The sequence below is a fragment of the Carlito syrichta genome, unplaced genomic scaffold, assembly GCF_000164805.1.
Source record: "Carlito syrichta isolate Samal-C Ts95f unplaced genomic scaffold, Tarsius_syrichta-2.0.1 Scaffold242717, whole genome shotgun sequence".
Classification (NCBI taxonomy): domain Eukaryota; kingdom Metazoa; phylum Chordata; class Mammalia; order Primates; family Tarsiidae; genus Carlito; species Carlito syrichta.
Window position 1 is genome coordinate 411,882 of NW_007186813.1, and position 16,971 is coordinate 428,852.

At 43.8% G+C, this 16,971-nt stretch overlaps 1 protein-coding gene and 2 pseudogenes across 4 annotated transcripts in view; all 3 read left to right on the forward strand.

Moving 5' to 3' along the window:
* The window catches only part of NDRG3 (NDRG family member 3), a 104,926-nt gene that overhangs the window by 17,023 nt on the left and 70,932 nt on the right, over positions 1-16,971 (forward strand). For all 4 annotated transcript variants that reach the window (XM_021709504.1, XM_008051893.1, XM_008051894.1 and 1 more), the window contains exon 2: positions 8,341-8,442. In XM_021709504.1, the coding sequence (XP_021565179.1) occupies positions 8,435-8,442 (8 nt within the window). In that variant the 5' untranslated portion in view covers positions 8,341-8,434. The remainder of the gene's footprint in view (positions 1-8,340; positions 8,443-16,971) is intronic.
* On the forward strand, positions 5,276-5,674 carry LOC110595059 (annotated as a pseudogene).
* LOC110595058 lies at positions 12,698-13,265 on the forward strand (annotated as a pseudogene).

Sequence of the window (16,971 nt, forward strand, 5' to 3'; positions counted from 1 at the left end):
GGATCACCGGAGCCCAGCAGGTGAGGCTGCAGTGGCCAGGAGTGGCCACTGCACTTCAGTCTGGATGACAGAGTGAAGACTCCAACTCAAAAAAAAAAGACTGAAGCAGAAGGATCTCCTGAGCCCAGTGGGCCAAGGCTGTGGTGGTCATTAGTGTACCATTGCACTCCAACCTGGGTGACCGAGTGAGACTCCTACTCAAAAAAAAAAAGAGAAGTAAGGCAGGATGACCTTTTGTGTCCCTGATAGGGCTGACATTCTGTGATCCAGAGGCTCCCTGAAAAAGTCATACTTTAGCCGGGCACGGTGGCTCATGACTGTAATCCCAGCACTTCGGGAGGTAGAGGTGAGAGGACTGACTGAGCCCAGGGGTTAGAGACTAGCCTGGGCAACTTGACAAGACCTTGTCTCTACAGTACACTAAATAAGAAATAGTCGGGCGTGGTGGCACATGCCTTCAATTCCAGCTACTTGGAAGGCTGAGGTGGAAGGATTGCCTGAACCTAGTAGGTCTCAGTAGCTGCGGTAGCTGTAGTGTGTCACTGTACTCCAGCATGGGGGTCAGAGTGAGATTCTGACTCAAAAAATAAAAATAAAAAAAGTAGTACTTTGAATTCTTACCTAGTGTGAGCCTATGACCCCTACTGCAATCCTAAGTGGTCACCCAGGTATCAACCTGGTCTGGGTAAATGACCTGAAAATCACTCATCAAATCAGCAGGAGGGTACTCTTGGCCTGACCCTACACTGTGTCCATTTAATTAGAGAAAGCTCACTGAGATTTCCAGAGCTTGAAAACATAGCTTTGTTAGTTTAAAAAAAGACAATAAAAACAATAAAGTTACTGACTTTCTAAACTGCAACCTGTCCTGTTTTGTATCCTTCTCCCAGGACTAAGGTAATTTGGCTTTTGTTAGACTTTGCCAGGATGTCCTTGCTGTCACCAAGCCACTGGTCTGTGTTCTAGGGGCAGAGTCAATCACTTGTGGTTTTGATACGATTGTAGCCAGACAACCAAAACAGAATGAAGGCAGCAAACAAGAGTTCCATTGTGGAGAATAACTTGGAAGGGGTAAGCGGGAGCTGATGCTGAAGCAGTTATGGCTAGAAAGTTGCAGAAAGTGACCAGGGGACTGTCTGGGAAGAAAGTCAGCAGATGTCCTCAGCAAACAAACTCACACCCTCTCTCTCTTTACCCTAAACAGTGGCTAAATGAGTAATCACTGCAGCACTTTACAATTTACACCTTCACATCTAACATCTCACTGGATTATCACAGTGACACTGTGAGCAAAAATACTGAGGCACTAGCATCATCTCTGATACAGAAATGAGGAAACTGAGCCTTACAGAGGTGACAAGGATTCACCAAAATGCTGAGGCAGGGTAGCTAGCACAGGTTAGGCATAGATAGACAAAATTATTATTATTATTATTATTATTTTATTTTTATTTTTGAGTTGGAGTCTCACTCTGTCGCCCAGGCTGGAGGGCAGTGGCACACTCACGGCCACCCCAGTGTCGACCTGCTGGGCTCTGGCGATCCTTCTGCCTCAGCCTTCCAAATAGCCCAAACTATAGGCGTGTGCTACCACACCCAGCTTAATTTTTTATTTATTGTAGAGATGAGATCTCGCCATGTTACCTAAGCTGGTCTTGAACCCTGGGGGCTCAGGCAGTCCACTCACCTCAGCATCCCAAAGTGCTTGCCCAGGGACCTACAACCAGTAGGTGGGGCCTGGCACAGACTTTGTGGTTTACAGGTTGAGTGTCTCTTATCCAGAATGCTTTGGGCCAGAAGTGTTTCAGATTTCAGACTTTTTCTGATTTTGGAATCTTTGTAATATGCTTACTTGTGAAGCATATCAAATCTGAAAATCTGACATCCAGAATGCTACAAAATCTAAAAGTTTTGAGCACTGGCATGACTCTCAAGGGAATACTCACTGGAGCATTTTATTTTTATTTTATTTTATTTTATTTTTTTGAGTTAGAGTCTCACTCTGTCTCGCAGACTGGAGTGCAGTGGCCGTTCCCAGCCACCGCAGCCTTGACCTGCTGGGCTCCGGCGATCCTTCCGCCTCAGCCTTCCAAGTAGCTGGAACTACAGGCGCGCACTACCACACCTGGCTAGTTTTTTGATTTATTGTACAGATGAGGTCTCACCAGGTTGCCCAGGCGAGTCTCGAACCCGCGGGCTCAGGCAATCCACTCACCTCAGGCTCCCAAAGGCAGGGGATTACAGGCTGAGCCACCGAGCCTGGCTTCACTGGAGCCTTTTAGATTTCAGATTTTGAATTTGGGATGCTCAGCCTGTAATGGGAAAAGCAAAGGAATAAAAAGAATAGGGAAGGGAAAAGTCCTTCCCTACTACTTACTCACTTTATTTATTTATTTAGAAATGAGTCTTGCTTTGTTGCCCAGGCTGTACTCAAATTCGTGGGCTCAAGCAATCCTCCTGCCTTGTTCTCCTGAATAACTGGGACTACAGGTGTGTGCCACTGCATTCAGCTTTCTATTACCTATTTGGATGTGGGATTTTAGAAAACTTACTTCTCTTAGCCTAATTTTCTTTTTTTTTTTTTTTTTATTTGGAGTCTCACTCTGTCACCCAGACTGGAGTGCAGTGGCCGCTCCCGGCCACCGCCTCCTCGACCTGCTGAGCTCCAGCAATCCTTCCGCCTCAGCCTTCCGAGTAGCTGGAATTACAGGCATGCGCTACCACGCCCGGCTGATTTTTTGATTTATTGTAGAGATGAGGTCTTGCTGCCCAGGCGGGTCTCGAATCCACTCACCTCAGCCTCCCAAAGGCGCGGGATTACAGGCTGAGCCACCAAGCCCGGCTAGCCTAATTTTCTAATCTATAAAGTAAGAAGTGAAGATAACTACCAGAGAGGATTGTTATGAGGATTAAACATAGGGTGTTTAGTTTATAAACTAAACACAATCCTCTCTGGTAGTTATCTTCCTGACACAGAGTAGGTACCCATCTTTTCTCCTTTCCCTTTCCAGCTATTTGGTACCAGACTCACCTCTTCAATTTGAGGATAGCTGGTTTTTATTTGACATTCCTCCAGGTTCCTCCTAAGACTAGGAAAGAGGTGAAAATTGTCTACTGCAATTTTTAAAATCCCAACTAACCTTTTGAAAATATTAATAGCTCTTTTAGCACCAGGATGGGATCTGGCAGCCATACTGTTTGTACAGATGCCGGAACTGCAGACATTAGGCCTCCAGGAGGGAGCCAGCTGAGGATCTGGAGATGGAGTTTTCCACCATGTAGTCTTAGCTTTCTTATAGATGTTATAAAACTGCTCATTGGCAAGGCCTCAAGACATTGAGAACTGAGTAAACATCGAATCTCCGGAAGAATGCATTAGGTCCCCTAATATGTGAAAGGTGAATGTCTTCTGTCTTGTTGCTAATTCCTAAGTCACACTGGAGCAGCTTAATGTCCTGCACAACATTATCACCTGAGTCTGCGTTGGGCCCAGCTGATAGGGACAGCTTTCTCATTTAATTTGTGTTCTTTTTAAGTGTTTGTTGGGGCAAACATTGCATTTTTTTTCATCTTTAAAAATTACACAGGAACAGGGGATGAATGCTAAGTGAATGCCAATCACTTTGAACCTGAAGGCACTTTAGGTTTTCTTCTGACCTCTTGACAGGCTCATTCACACAACGTGGAGTCACATTTGAATAATTAACTTCTGTAAGTACCCTGCTTTCCAGTGAATGAATTAAAGTAAGGAATAAAGCCTGTGGGTTAGAAAAACAATTTCAGGAAATCACTATTTTATGAGGAATAAAGAACAAATGGAAACAGACTAAAATGATTTTCTTTTTCTTTTTTTTTTCTTTGAATTGGAGTCTCCCTTTGTTGCCCAGACTGGAGTGCAGCAGCATGCTCACGGCCATGGAACTACAGGTGCACACCACCATGCCTGGCTAATTTTTTAATTTATTGTAGAGATAAGGTCTCACTAAGTTGCCCAGGCTGGTCTTGAACCCTTGAAGTCAGGCAATCCTTTTGTCTCGCCTCCCAAAGTGTTGGGGTTACAGGCTTGAGCCACTGCGCCTGGCCTATGGTTTTCTTTAGATGGAGGGACTGTGAGTAAAATATCTTTTTTTTTTTTTTTTTTTTTTTTTAGTCTGGGTCTTATGCTGTTACCCAGGCTGGAGAACAGTGGCATGATCACCGCCACTACAGCCTTGGATTGCTGGGCTCAGAAGATCCTTCCACCTCAACCTTCCAAGTAGCTGAAACTGCAGGCACATACCACCATGCCTGGCTATTTATTTATTTATTTATTGTAGAGACATGGTCTCACCAAGTTGCCCAAGCTGGTGTCAAACCCCTGGGCTCAGGTAATCCTCTCACCTTCACCTCCCAAAGTACTGGGATTACAGGTGTGAGCCACTGTGTACAGCTAAAAATATATTTTTGTTATTCTTTGATTTCCACATTTTCTCAAGTGAGTATATACTGCTCTTATAATAGGAAGAAAACTTTTCCATTGCTATTTAAATAACTGGTAAATAGTAAAGTCCAGATGAAAAGTAGCCACAGTTTATAATGTGATTAATAAAACAAACTAGGAGTAGATTCCAATTAGGCCAATATTTTGAGAGTTAAGTGGGGATTGTGAAAAAGAGAATTATAGCTGCTAGCAGAAATTCACTATGTAAGATTCAAGCCACCTCATCCCCTTTTTGAAATGTGACTGATGTCAAAACAAAATAAAATAGAAATTCAACTTATGGGCATTTGTTATAGCCGGATTGCCAGAAAGGAGACACCAACACGCAGAGGGTCGAATTTTCGAATCCTCTATTAGTTGGCAGTTGAGAGTAGGCTAGTGTCAGGGAAACTCTCGACCCCAAACAGAGTGAGCAGGGGGTTTATAAAGGTAAAAATCACAGAAGCTGTCTAGTTATGATTACATTTCTTGGCAGAACACTTGACAGTTATGATTAGATATGGAACTTGCGTTTAGGGAGTTTCCAAGCACCGAGGGAAACAATGTGGGTGTGTGGTATGATTACGGGAAGGTTACACAAGGGAGTTATTTCTAGGATAAGATGGAGGATCTGTTACAAAATGGAGTTACTTCTGTCAAGTAAGTTATTACAGGCTATTACAGGTTTTGCAGATAGATATTTCACATTCAATAGCTCTGTTAAGTTTGTGGGTGCCTGGGAGCTAAGAAAAGAACCACTGTGCAATAGGAGTGCTAAATATCATCAGGCTTTTTTTTTTCAACTTGGCTGCCAACATGCCATCCACACTGAGGAAGACCTGGAAACTTCGGGGCTATGTGAGCCAAGGCCGTGGCCGCATCAGCGAGCACCGAAAGCACCCGGGAAGTTATAGCAATGCTGGTGACTTGCATCACCACAGGATCGATTTCAACAAAAATAAGAGGAACCAGAGCTTCTGTCCAACTGTCAGCCTTGATAAATTTTGGAGTTTGGTCAGTGAGCAGACAAGGGTGTATATTGCTGAAAACAAGACTGGAGCTACTCCCATCATTGATGTGGTGTGATCGGGCTACTACAAAAGTCTGGGAAAGGGAAAACTCCCAAAGCATCCTGTCATTGTGAAGGCCAAATTCTTCAGCAGAAGAGCTGAAGAGATTAAAGGTGTGGGGGGAGCCTGTATCATTGTGACTTGAAGCCACACAGAGGGACGTTCATTAAATGCTAATGAATGTTTTAAAATATATATATCGAATCTGACCTTGATGAACAGTGGAAGAAATCATGATGTGTGAAATTCTTTGATTAAGAATTTATTTAAGAAATTTTTTAATGTCCTACATACAATAAAGAAAACTCTACACTGTTAAAAAAAAATCATTGCCGGGCTCGGTGGCTCAGCCTATAATCCCGTGCCTTTGAGAGGCTGAGGTGAGTGGATTGCCTGAGCCCGCGGGTTCGAGACCCACCTGGGCAGCGAGACCTCATCTCTACAATAAATAAAAAAATCAGCTGGGCGTGGTAGCACATTCCTGTAATTTCAGCTACTTGGAAGCTGAAGCGGAAGGATCACCGGAGCCCAGCAGGTCGAGGCTGCGGTGGCCGGGAGCGGCCACTGCACTCCAGTCTGGGCGACAGAGTGAGACTCCAACTCAAAAAAAAAAAAAATCATTAGGCTTGTGTCCTGTGTATCACTTACATTGTTGGAATGTTCATGATTGGCCTGTGGGGCTCATAGTCTGAGGAGTGTTCCCAGTTTACATCTCCCAGGTGCCTTGAAGAAATGATAAAACGATTTTTGTTGGTCTGTCCTAATGTAGGCATAACTGGAATTTATTTTCATGTATTGGTTAATAATAGCTAAAAGAGCCGGGCATGGTGGTTCATGCCTGTAATCTCAGCACTTTGGGAGGTGGAGGTGAGAGGATTGTCTGAGGCCAGGGGTTCGAGACCAGCATGGGCAACTTGGCAAAACCTTGTCTCTACAATAAATTAAAAAATTAGCTGGGTATGGTGGCATGCGCCTGTAGTTTCAGCTACTTGGAAGGCCGAGTCAGAAGGACCACCTGAGCCTATAGGTCAAGGTTGCAGTGGCCTTGAGTATGCTACTGCACACCAGCCTGGGCAACAGAAGGAGACTCTGTTTTAAGTAAATAAATGAATAAATAAAAGGGTGTTGTGGCTCCTGCCTATAATCCCAGCACTTTAGGAGACCAAGGTGAGAGGATTGCCTGAGCCCACTCCAACTCAAATAAATAAGTAAATAAATAAAAGATAGTCTGGAACCGGGGCTCGGTGGCTCAGCCTGTAATCCTGCGCCTTTGGGAGGCTGAGGTGAGTGGATTGCCTGAGCCTGCGGGTTCGAGACCCGCCTGGGCAGCGAGACCTCATCTCTACAATAAAGTCAAAAAATCAGCCAGGCGTGGTAGCGCATGCCTATAATTCTGGCTACTTGGAAGGCTGAGGCGGAAGGATCGCCGGAGCCCAGCAGGTCGAGGCTGCGGTGGCCGGGAGTGGCCACTGCACTCCAATCTGGGCGACAGAGTGAGACTCCAACTCAAAAAAAAAAAAAAGATAGTCTGGACCACATAGCATCTCTAAGGTAATTAAATCAAAACCATGCCATTCTGTCTCTGGAGAGTAAACAAAAGAGTGGATTAATATAGTAGACTAATACCTTCTAAAGGCTTTTTTGATTTCTACCAATCAGGAGTCATTGCTCCTCCTTTGAACTCTTATAGCCCTTTTTTTTTTTTTTTTTTTTGAGATGGAGTCCCATCATCCCCTTTTATATTCTCTGAATCCATCCTCCAAACTGTTGCTTCCTGAATCATAGCTTTGAGAATCTTGTTTCCTTACGTATCCATCTTTGATAACTAAAATGTGAGGGTAAAGCCTATTGTATTAATTATCTGTTGTTGTATAAAAATATTACCATAACCGGTACGGTGGCTCATGTCTATAATCCCAGCACTTTGGGAGGTGGATGCGAGAGGATTGTCTGAGCTCAGGAGTTCGAGCTCAGCCTGAGCAATATGGTGAGACCTCTTTCCCACAATAAGTCAGAAAATCAGCTGGGCATGGTGGCGCATGCCTGTGGTTTCAGCTATTTGGAAGGCCGAGGTAGAAGGATCGCCAGAGCCCAGCAGGTCAAGGCTGCAGTGGTCGAACATGCCACTGCACTCCAGCTTGGGCGACAGAGTAAGACTCCTACTCAAAAAAAATTACCTTAAACTTAGTGGCCTAAAATAGCACACATTTATTATCTCTCAGTTTCTGTGGGTCAGGAGTCAGGGTTACTAGGTCCTCTTCAAGTCTGCAATCAAGATATCAGTTGACTTCTCATCTCAACTGGGGAAGGATTCCCTTCCAGGTTCCTGTGGTTGTTGGCAGCATTGAGTTCCCTGCAGATTGTTGGAGTGAGGGTCTCAGTTTCTTACTGTCTTTCAGCTGAAGGATGCTCTCAGTTCCTTGCCACAGGGCCCTCTCACAGAATGTCAGCTTACTTCTTCAAAGCTAGCAGAGGAGGGTGTTTTTCAGCAAGACAGATGTAAAAATAATATGTCATGCATTCATGTATAGGCACTCACATACATTCCATCACTTTTGCCACGTGCAAGCCACAAGTCCCACCCACACTTAGTGAGGGGATGATGTAAGGGTGTGAATATCAGGAAGCAAGAATCCTGTGGGCCAGGTGAGTCCCACTTGAGTCTCTGTCTGCCATAGCAATGTGTCTTCAGCACCCTGAACAGTGCGTGACACAGAGTAAGTGCTCATATTTGAACAAATGTGTGTAGTGTGATTATTTTGTTTCCAATTCCTGGCTTAAGCCTTTTTCCTCACTTCTCTTCTGTTTCAGAGTTACTGACTTACTCTTGAGACTCCTCTACTGTCATCTGTCCTCATGGATGAACTTCAAGATGTTCAACTCACAGAGATCAAACCACTTCTAAATGATAAGGTAAAGACTGTTTTCACTAAAATATATACAAGTCTTTTCTTCTGATACTCATTTGCTATATCATCTGAGTAGTACCTTCACTCAAAACATATTTAGATTGACTTTCAATGGAGAGAATACTTTAAAAAAACATATGCGAGGGGGAACCCCCAAAAAACCTGGGATTATCTTTGGAGAGCAGGCCCCTTGTAGTACAGGCTTCCAGCTAGGTAAGTGTTCTAGGAACCAATTGGCATCAGTGTACCAGCTAGCGTTGTTGTAAGATACTACATTCAGCTTCAGTGAATTTTTTTTGGAGATTGTTTCAACGATTTGACCATTTACTGTGGGTAATTTGCGAGTGTACCTGCTCACACTATGCTGAGTGTTCAGCGGTTTTTGACCAAAAAATAGCTTGGTCCCCATGCCCTACCCTTCCTGTTCACCTAGTTTTGCCCCAAGTGACTTTTTTTTGTTTCCCCGGATGAAAAAATTCCTCAAAGGGAAATGTTTTGCTGATGTGGAAGAGGTGAAACAAAAAATGGCAGAAGCACTAAAAGGCATCCAAACTGGGGCAACCCCCTTCAGGTCCCCTCCCACTGTGGGAGCTTTTCTGTCCTTTGAATAAATCCTGCTTTCTTTAAAAAAAAAAAAAAAAGGCATCCAAACTGATGAGTTCATAAACTGTTTTGAGCAGTGGAAAAAAACATCTCATTAGGTATTTTGCATCAAACAGAGGTACTTTTGAAGATGAAATTTAAACGTGTAAGAATAAATATATAATTTTTTATAAATAAATTTTTTTATTTTAAAAATGTGAGGTAGAGTTCAGGATGTGGTATACAAGTCGTCATCATATAGGTAAAGTTTGGGCCTCCCTTTGGTCCCCACTTTGCTGGTTTGAGATCAGGTACCCTTACTGATGCATGTACCCGCCCCCCTTCCCACGGTGTCCTGCCAATCCCTTTTTTACGGTATTATGGTAAATGTTCAGGGTCCGCTTATGAGTGAGAACATATATTCTGGGTTTTTAAATCCCTCCTTTATATTTCATCACCCTCTTTTGATGTCTTCCCTCCTTTTCTTTCTACCTTTGTTTCCATGGGCCAGATTCAATTAGGTTATCTTTGAGATTTTCCTATTTTACAGATAGAGATGTTAAGGGGGGAAAAATATAATGGCAAAGTCAAACAGAAAGTATGAGGTTGGAGTTTGACTAAAAATCCAAGTGTTTTGACTTTCAGTTTCTATAAGAAAAATCCAGACCTGGTGCAGTGGCTCATGCCTTTAATCTCAGCACTTTGGAGGCTAAGGCAGGAGTATTGCTCGAACCCAGGAGTTCAAGACCAGCCTGGGAAACATAGCAAGACCTTGTCTCTACAGAAAATAAAAAAATTTAGCTGGGCATGGTAGTGCCCAGGTGACTGAGGCAGAAGGATTACTTAAACTCAGAAGGTTGAGGTTACAGTGAGCTATGATCGTGCCACTGCACTCCAACTTGGGCAACAGATTGAGACCCTGAGTCAAATAACAAGGAAAAAATTAACATCCATGGTTGGTGAAATACATAGGCTGCAACGCCCTCCCTAAAGTTTGTAAAGTTTTTCAGGTGAACTTTCTGTTGGCATCACAGTTTTCATCAGCGATGCTTGAATGTCAGTAACGTTCCTCATTTTTATGTTAGTGTTAGAGAAGTACAAGGTGCACAGCATGGTTGACAGCCACCAGGACTCAGCAAATAAAGGGTGGCGTGATACGAGTTACCAAAAAGTTAAGAAAGGCTTATTTTCTCTCTTGTCCCTCTTTGTTCAGTATACATGCCTGAAATTCCTTCCTTTTCACCTTGTTCTTTGGATTTATTGCCCTTGTCCCCTATTCAGATACTCTTATGGCTTGGTATGAATGAGTCCATGGCATCCTTTCCTGAGGGAGGGTGAACGGAGAGTAAGGATGAAGATATATGATGTTGGGGTTGGGGGCTACACCAGAAGATTCTATTGCTTATTAGCTTTTCCTGCCCAAAGCAAAGCACTTCACCCACAACTTTGGGGCTGCTGACTTTTTATGTGTTTACTAATTTGTTGCATCCTGCTAGCCCCTTTTCATCCCTGTGACCTCTCCATCTCCACTCCCAACCCTTCATTTATCTTTCACTAGACTTCTTGCATTCTCCCTTGGCAAGCTGCACACTTTTTAAACACATGTTTGGTTTCTCCTGCTGCTTCCTCTCATGTTTCCAGAAAACTCTCTCCTTTGTGTACCATCTTTTTGTACATGTGAAGGACTGTCTCAAAAACATGTGCCATGAAGGAGGAAGGAAATAAAATCTGCATCTGTAAAGCTGAGCCATAGAAATGAATAGTTACAAGGCAGTTAGAGTAGGCAGTTTAGCTTTAGGAAGTTAGTAATCTATCCACAACCTGGTTGATCATCAGAGTCAGCTGGGGAATACAGATTCCTGGGTCCCACTCTAGACCAACTTAATTGGAATCTGGAGGGTGAATAGAGGGGGCAGGACACACCCACACCCTCTGTGATCAGTCATTCTTTTTTTTTTTTTAGATTGGAAAATATAGTTTATTTAGAAAGTAAATTGGAGAGAGGAGATTCACCTCCCCAAGGTAGGGGAGGGGGCCAAAGCTAAGAAAATATAGCAGCCATACCTCAAAGAGCATTTGGCTTGACCAGTGCTTAACAAAACAATGGTGAGAAAATAAATTAGAGAGAAAGTGAGAGGAGATTCACCTCTCCAAGGTAGGGGAAGGGGCCAAAACTAGGAAACATGGCACAGTCATAGCTCAAAGAGCCGCATGGATTCACCAGAGTTTAACAAAGCAATGGCTGTTTTCGAGTTCTTAACTTCGGCTTCTTGTTGGAACTACCTGGGGAGATTTAAAAACTACTGATGCTTAAGTTCTGCCTCTTACTGATACCTGACTGAATTGGTCTGGGGTGTGGTTGAACTTTTATAAAAGCTCCCAAGATTGTGGCCTGGTGTGGTGGCTCATGCCTGTAATTCCAGCACTTTGGGAGGCAGAAGTGAGAGGATTACCTGAGCCCAGGGGTTCGAGACCAACCTGGGCAACTTGACGAGATATCTTCTCTACAATAAGTAAATTTAAAAATAAGTAAATAAATAAAGTTAGCTGGTCATGGTGGCATGTGCCTGTAGTTCCAGCTACTTGGAAGGCTGAGGTGGAAGGTTCACCTGAGCCCAGCAGGTCAAAGATGCAGTAGTTATGATTGTGCCACTGTACTCTAGCCTGGGTGACAGAGTGACTCTGACTCCAAAAAAGTCCCAAACCAAACCAAACAAAAAGCTCCCAAGGTTGAGAACTGTGCCTAAAGTGATTCTGATTAGTTAATGTTGTGGACCCATGACCTGATGTGATTCAGATATTTGAGGACTGGGACACAAATAAAAGGAAAGTCCTTCCATAACCCTGAAAGTCTGCACAATGCCCAAGGAAGCACCTAAATGAAAGAATCAAGGAGTTAATTGATTGGTTATCTCATAGAAAAGGCAGCTGGCAAAAGAAAGATTTAGTATGAACCCACAGAATTAATGTCTGAGCCACTTCTCTGAGACTGCAGAGATGCTTTAGTTGTGTCTGATGCATGTGAATTGTGTCCTCCACAACTTTATATTTTGAAGTCTTAATCCCTCCCCCATGTGACTGTATTGAAGATAGTGCTTTTATGGAGGTTATTAAAGTTAAATAAAGTCACAAGAATGGAGCCCTAATCCGATAGGTTGGGTGGCTTTATAAGAAGAGGAAGAGAGATCCTACATCTCTCTTTCTCTTTCTCTCCCCATGCCATGTGAGGACACAGCACGAAGGCGGCTGTCTAGAAACCAGTAAGAGAGCCCTCACCAGACCAGAACCCTGCCGAGAACCTTGAGCTTGAACCTTCCAGCCTCCAGAACTGTGAGAAAATAAATATCTAGGCTGGGCATGGTTGCTCACACCTGTAATCTCAGCTCTTCAGGAGGCACTTGAGGCCGAGAGTTCAAGACCAGCCTGGGCAACATAGCAAGACCCCATCTCTACAAAAAATAATTTTAAAAATTAGCCAGGGTAGAGAGGCTGCGGCCCCAGGCACCTAGTCTTCCGATGAGACTGAGGACCAAAGGGGGAAAGTGATGTCCCCAAAGTCACAGAATAATTGTTAGAGCTGGACAAAAATCCAAGCCTGTAACTGCAGAGACCAGAGATATTTCTGTTACACTCTTGGGAAACAGATACTAAGATCTTTATAGATCCGATGGGGGGAAATGCCTAAAGTCAAAAGAAGCCGGAAGGTACCCCCAGACGGTTGGGAGTTGATAGACCCAACATTAGATGAATTAGATCAAAAGATGAGAGATGCTGAAACAGAACCTCATGAAGGGAAGAGGAAAGTGGAATCTCTGTGGCCCATCTTCAGTATCCACCACCAGAAAACTCACTATATCTTTTGACCTCTTTTACAAGCGGAAAGCCATCAGCAGAGAACTATATGAATGTTGTGTTAAGGAAGGCTATGCAGACAAAAACCTGATTGCAAAATGGAAAAAGCAAGGGTACAAGAACTTGTGCTGCCTGTGGTGCATTCAGACACAGGACACCAATTTTGGGACAAACTGCATCTGCCGGGTTCCTAAAAGCAAGCTGGAAGTGGGCCGCATCATCGAATGCACACACTGTGGCTGCCGCCATCGAGTGCACACACTGTGGCTGCTCTGGCTAAGTCTTGGACTTTGGACTCCAAGGATTCCTGCCTGTGGCACCACCCCCTTTCCTGGGAGCAGCACTTCAGGCAGAGTAGTGCCCCAGACCCAAGCTGGAGCATGGTCTCCATAGGTGAAGGCTTTACTATCCATCGACTGTGATTTTGTAAAAATAAAACCTTTCAACCTGCTGGAAAAAAAAAAATTAGCCAGGCATGGTGGTGCACATCTGTAGTCCCAGCTACTCTGGAGGCTGAGGTGGGAGGATTGCTTGAGCCCAGGAGGTCAGTGCTGCAGTGAGCTATGATGGCACTACTGCACTCCAGCCTGGGTGATAGAGGGAGACTCTATCTCAAAAAAAAGAAAAAGAAAGAAAGAAAATATCTGTTGTTTTGAGCCATCCAGTTTATATTATTTTGTTATGGCCGCACAGGTAGACCAGACTGTCTCAGTTCCCAACATCTGTCAGTTCTTCTTTGATATGTCTGTTTTGTTCCTACCCACTTCCACACTCCATCTTCTTTCTCTCCCTGAGAAGTAGGTGCTCCTATCTCATCACTATTCATGAGAACTTTCTCGCTCCAGCCAAGCAGGTAGATAAGCAAGGGGCCCTTTTTAGATAGTGGCATTCTCAAACAAAGAATTCTACCCTCTTTAGCCTCTCTCTCTCCCTAATATGTCAGTGTTTCTGTCTTTGACCAGCAGGTGGGTGCTTTTGCATATGTTATAAAAGGTATAATGATGATAATGCCTCTCATTCATTATTTCGTTTGATCCTCCCATTAGCTTGATGAGATAGAGAGCACAGAAAAACTTATTCCCTTGTTGCTAATGAGTAAACTAAGGCTAACTAGGAAAGGTGAAGTAGCTTACTCATGTAGAGGACCAAAGAAAGCTTGCTGCATGGCAGGATTTCTCCTTGGCACTGTTGATATTTTGTGCCACATGATTGTTTGTTGTGGAACATTGTATGTGCATTGTAGGATATTTAACAGCATCTTTGGCCTCTTCCCACTAGGTGCCAATAGCATCGCCCACTGGTGACAACCAAAAATGTCTCCAGATGGTGCTACATGTTCCCTGGGGAGCAAAGTCACTTTGGTTGAGAACTGGTATAGAGCAAAAGCCTCCAGATTTACATAGGAATAGGTGTCTTGTTTGTTGTTGTTTGTTTGTTTTGTTTTTACCTATTCTGCTTATTTTTTAAGCTCCTCCTATGTGCCAGGTGCTTTACATACATTCTCTCTCTCAGCTGGGCTCGGTGGCTCAGCCTGTAATCCTGCGCCATTGGGAGGCTGAGGTAGAGTGGATTGCCTGAGCCCACGGGTTCGAGACCCGCCTGGGCAACTTGGCGAGACTTCATCTCTACAATAAATCAAAAAAATTAGCCCGGGTGTGGTAGCACGCGCTTGTGGTGGAAAAGCTGAGACGGAAGGATCGCTGGAGCCCAGCAGGTCGAGGCTGCGGTTGGGAGCGGCCACTGTACTTCAGTCTGGGCGACAGAGTGAGACTCCAACTCAAAAATAAATAAATAAATAAATAAATACATTCTCTCTAATTATCAGAATATCCCTTTGAGGTCAACAGTATTATTCCTCAGTTAGCAGATTAAAAACCTAACTTGGGCTGGGTGCAGTGGCCCATGCCTGTAATCCTAGCACTTTGGGAGGCTGAAGTGAGAGGATTGCTTGAGCCCAGGAGTTTGAGACCAACCAACATAGTGAGACCTCGTCTCTACAAAAAAAATTTTAAAACTTAGCTGGGCGTAATGGTCTGTGCCTGTAGTGCCAGCTACTCAGGAAGCTGAGGTGGATGCATCACCTGAGCCTGAGATTGAGGCTGCGGTGAGCCATGATCATGCCACTGCATTCCAGCCTGGGGGACAGAGAGAGACCCACCCCCCCCCCAAAAAAAAATGACTGACTGAAAGACTGGGTCTCGTACCCCTGAGCTCAGGCAATCCTCTTGCCTCCCAAAGTGCTGGGATTATAGGCATGAGCCACCGCACCTGGCTGACCATGTCAATATTTTGACATCACCTTTGTGGGTTGCCCTGTCTCTTTAAGGAGAAACTTAGAGATGTATATTATTTTACCTAATCTTTCTGTCTATTCTTCTCATAAATATATCCTTTGCCAAAGATGTTGCCAGGCCTCAGGGAGCTAAAAGAAGTCTAGAAATCCAACCTGTTGTGGAGAAATTTGTCCTGAGATGACTGTAAGGAAGCGTTCTCAATATAGCTTTAAGCAAGGCTTGTGTTAACTTGTCTCTTGTCATTTGTTGGTACTTTTCCCGATTTATTTTAGTAAGCCTTTAATTTTGTCTGTGGCTCAGAATTGTCAAGAAGTGGATAATTTTGTCATGCTTGTTTTGGCTTCAACGATGAAAAGAAGCAGCCACCCATATTTATCTTTGTTTTGAAGGCAGAAATTGCACAGGCATGTGAAATGAAATTTTTAATAGCATTTAATCATTTTCAGAGCATTTTTCACAAATATTATCCTATTTTAGTCTTCCACCCTCTTGTGAAGTAAGTAGTTGAGATATTTTAACTCCATTTCACAGATCATACTGAGAGGTTATGTGATACGTCCAAAGCGAGTGTCTATTAATATGGTGAAGCCAGGACTAAAACCTACATCTTTTGCCCTGACATGCATCTGGGGTTTACAGCTCTAACTACCATTTGCTTCCTTTTATAGTTGGTTGTTCCACACTCTTCACCAAAAAGACCTAGTGATAAACAGAGGTGCTGCCTGTTTTCTGAAGACTTACCAGGAAGGGGAATAAATACTTAGTGGGGGGAGCAGAAACAAGTTATTTACTTTGTTTAGGTTGTTACAGAGGAAGGTGAGGTAACCCTTACTATGATTTAAGTTTTCCCTTTCTACAAATGACTGGACATGTAAGCAGGGAAGGGAGGAGAGGGAACCCAGAAATCAACATTTTTGTAATACCCAGTACATCAGATTCAGGCAAAGCGTTTGTGCCAAGGTTGCTTTAAAAAAAATAATTAACCGGGCGCAGTGGTTCATGCCTGTAATCCCAGCACATTGGGAGGCAGAGGCAAGAGGATTGCTTGAGCCCACGGGTTCAAGACCAGCCTGGGCAACTTGGTGAGACCTTGTCTACAATAAATTAAAAAATTAGCTGAGTGTGGTGGTGCATGCTTGTGGTTCCAGCTACTTGGAAGGCTGAGGCAGAAGTATTGTCCGAGCCCAGCAGATGGAGGCTGCAGTGGGTGAGAGTGTGCCACTGCACTCCAGCGTGGATAGCAGAGTGAGACTTGGACTCAATCAGTCAATCAGTAAATAGCAGCTGCAATTAAAAATAGATTTATTGACATTTCCATCAGAGAATATTCGCGAAGTATTATAGCTAGTGTAGACTGGAGGGTGAATGTCTCTTAATGTGCACGTGATTTGTCACATCTGTTGTCAGAAATGCCCTAGATGGATCTGGAGCAGGAAATGAGTGCCCAAGCAAGTAATATTGCCACTGTGGCAGACCAGATGATTTTCAGCCAGTTATCAGAGGCCAGCAGGATATCCCAAGCATTAGCCACAACTTAACAGGGTGCCCAGGGAATTTTTAAAGAAGAAATTGTACTTTTAAAAAAATCAATCTGCAGGTGATTAATTGATCATAGATAAGTTTTATCCAAGTAACTGACCTCTTTATAAATTTCTTAATGAAGTCTCAAGTTCTTAATTAGTCCTCTTTGAAGGTAATGATTGATATAAACACCAGCCGGGCTCGGTGGCTCAGCCTGCAATCCCGCGCCTTTGGGAGGCTGAGGTGAGTGGAATGCCTGAGCCCATGGGTTCGAGACCCGCCTG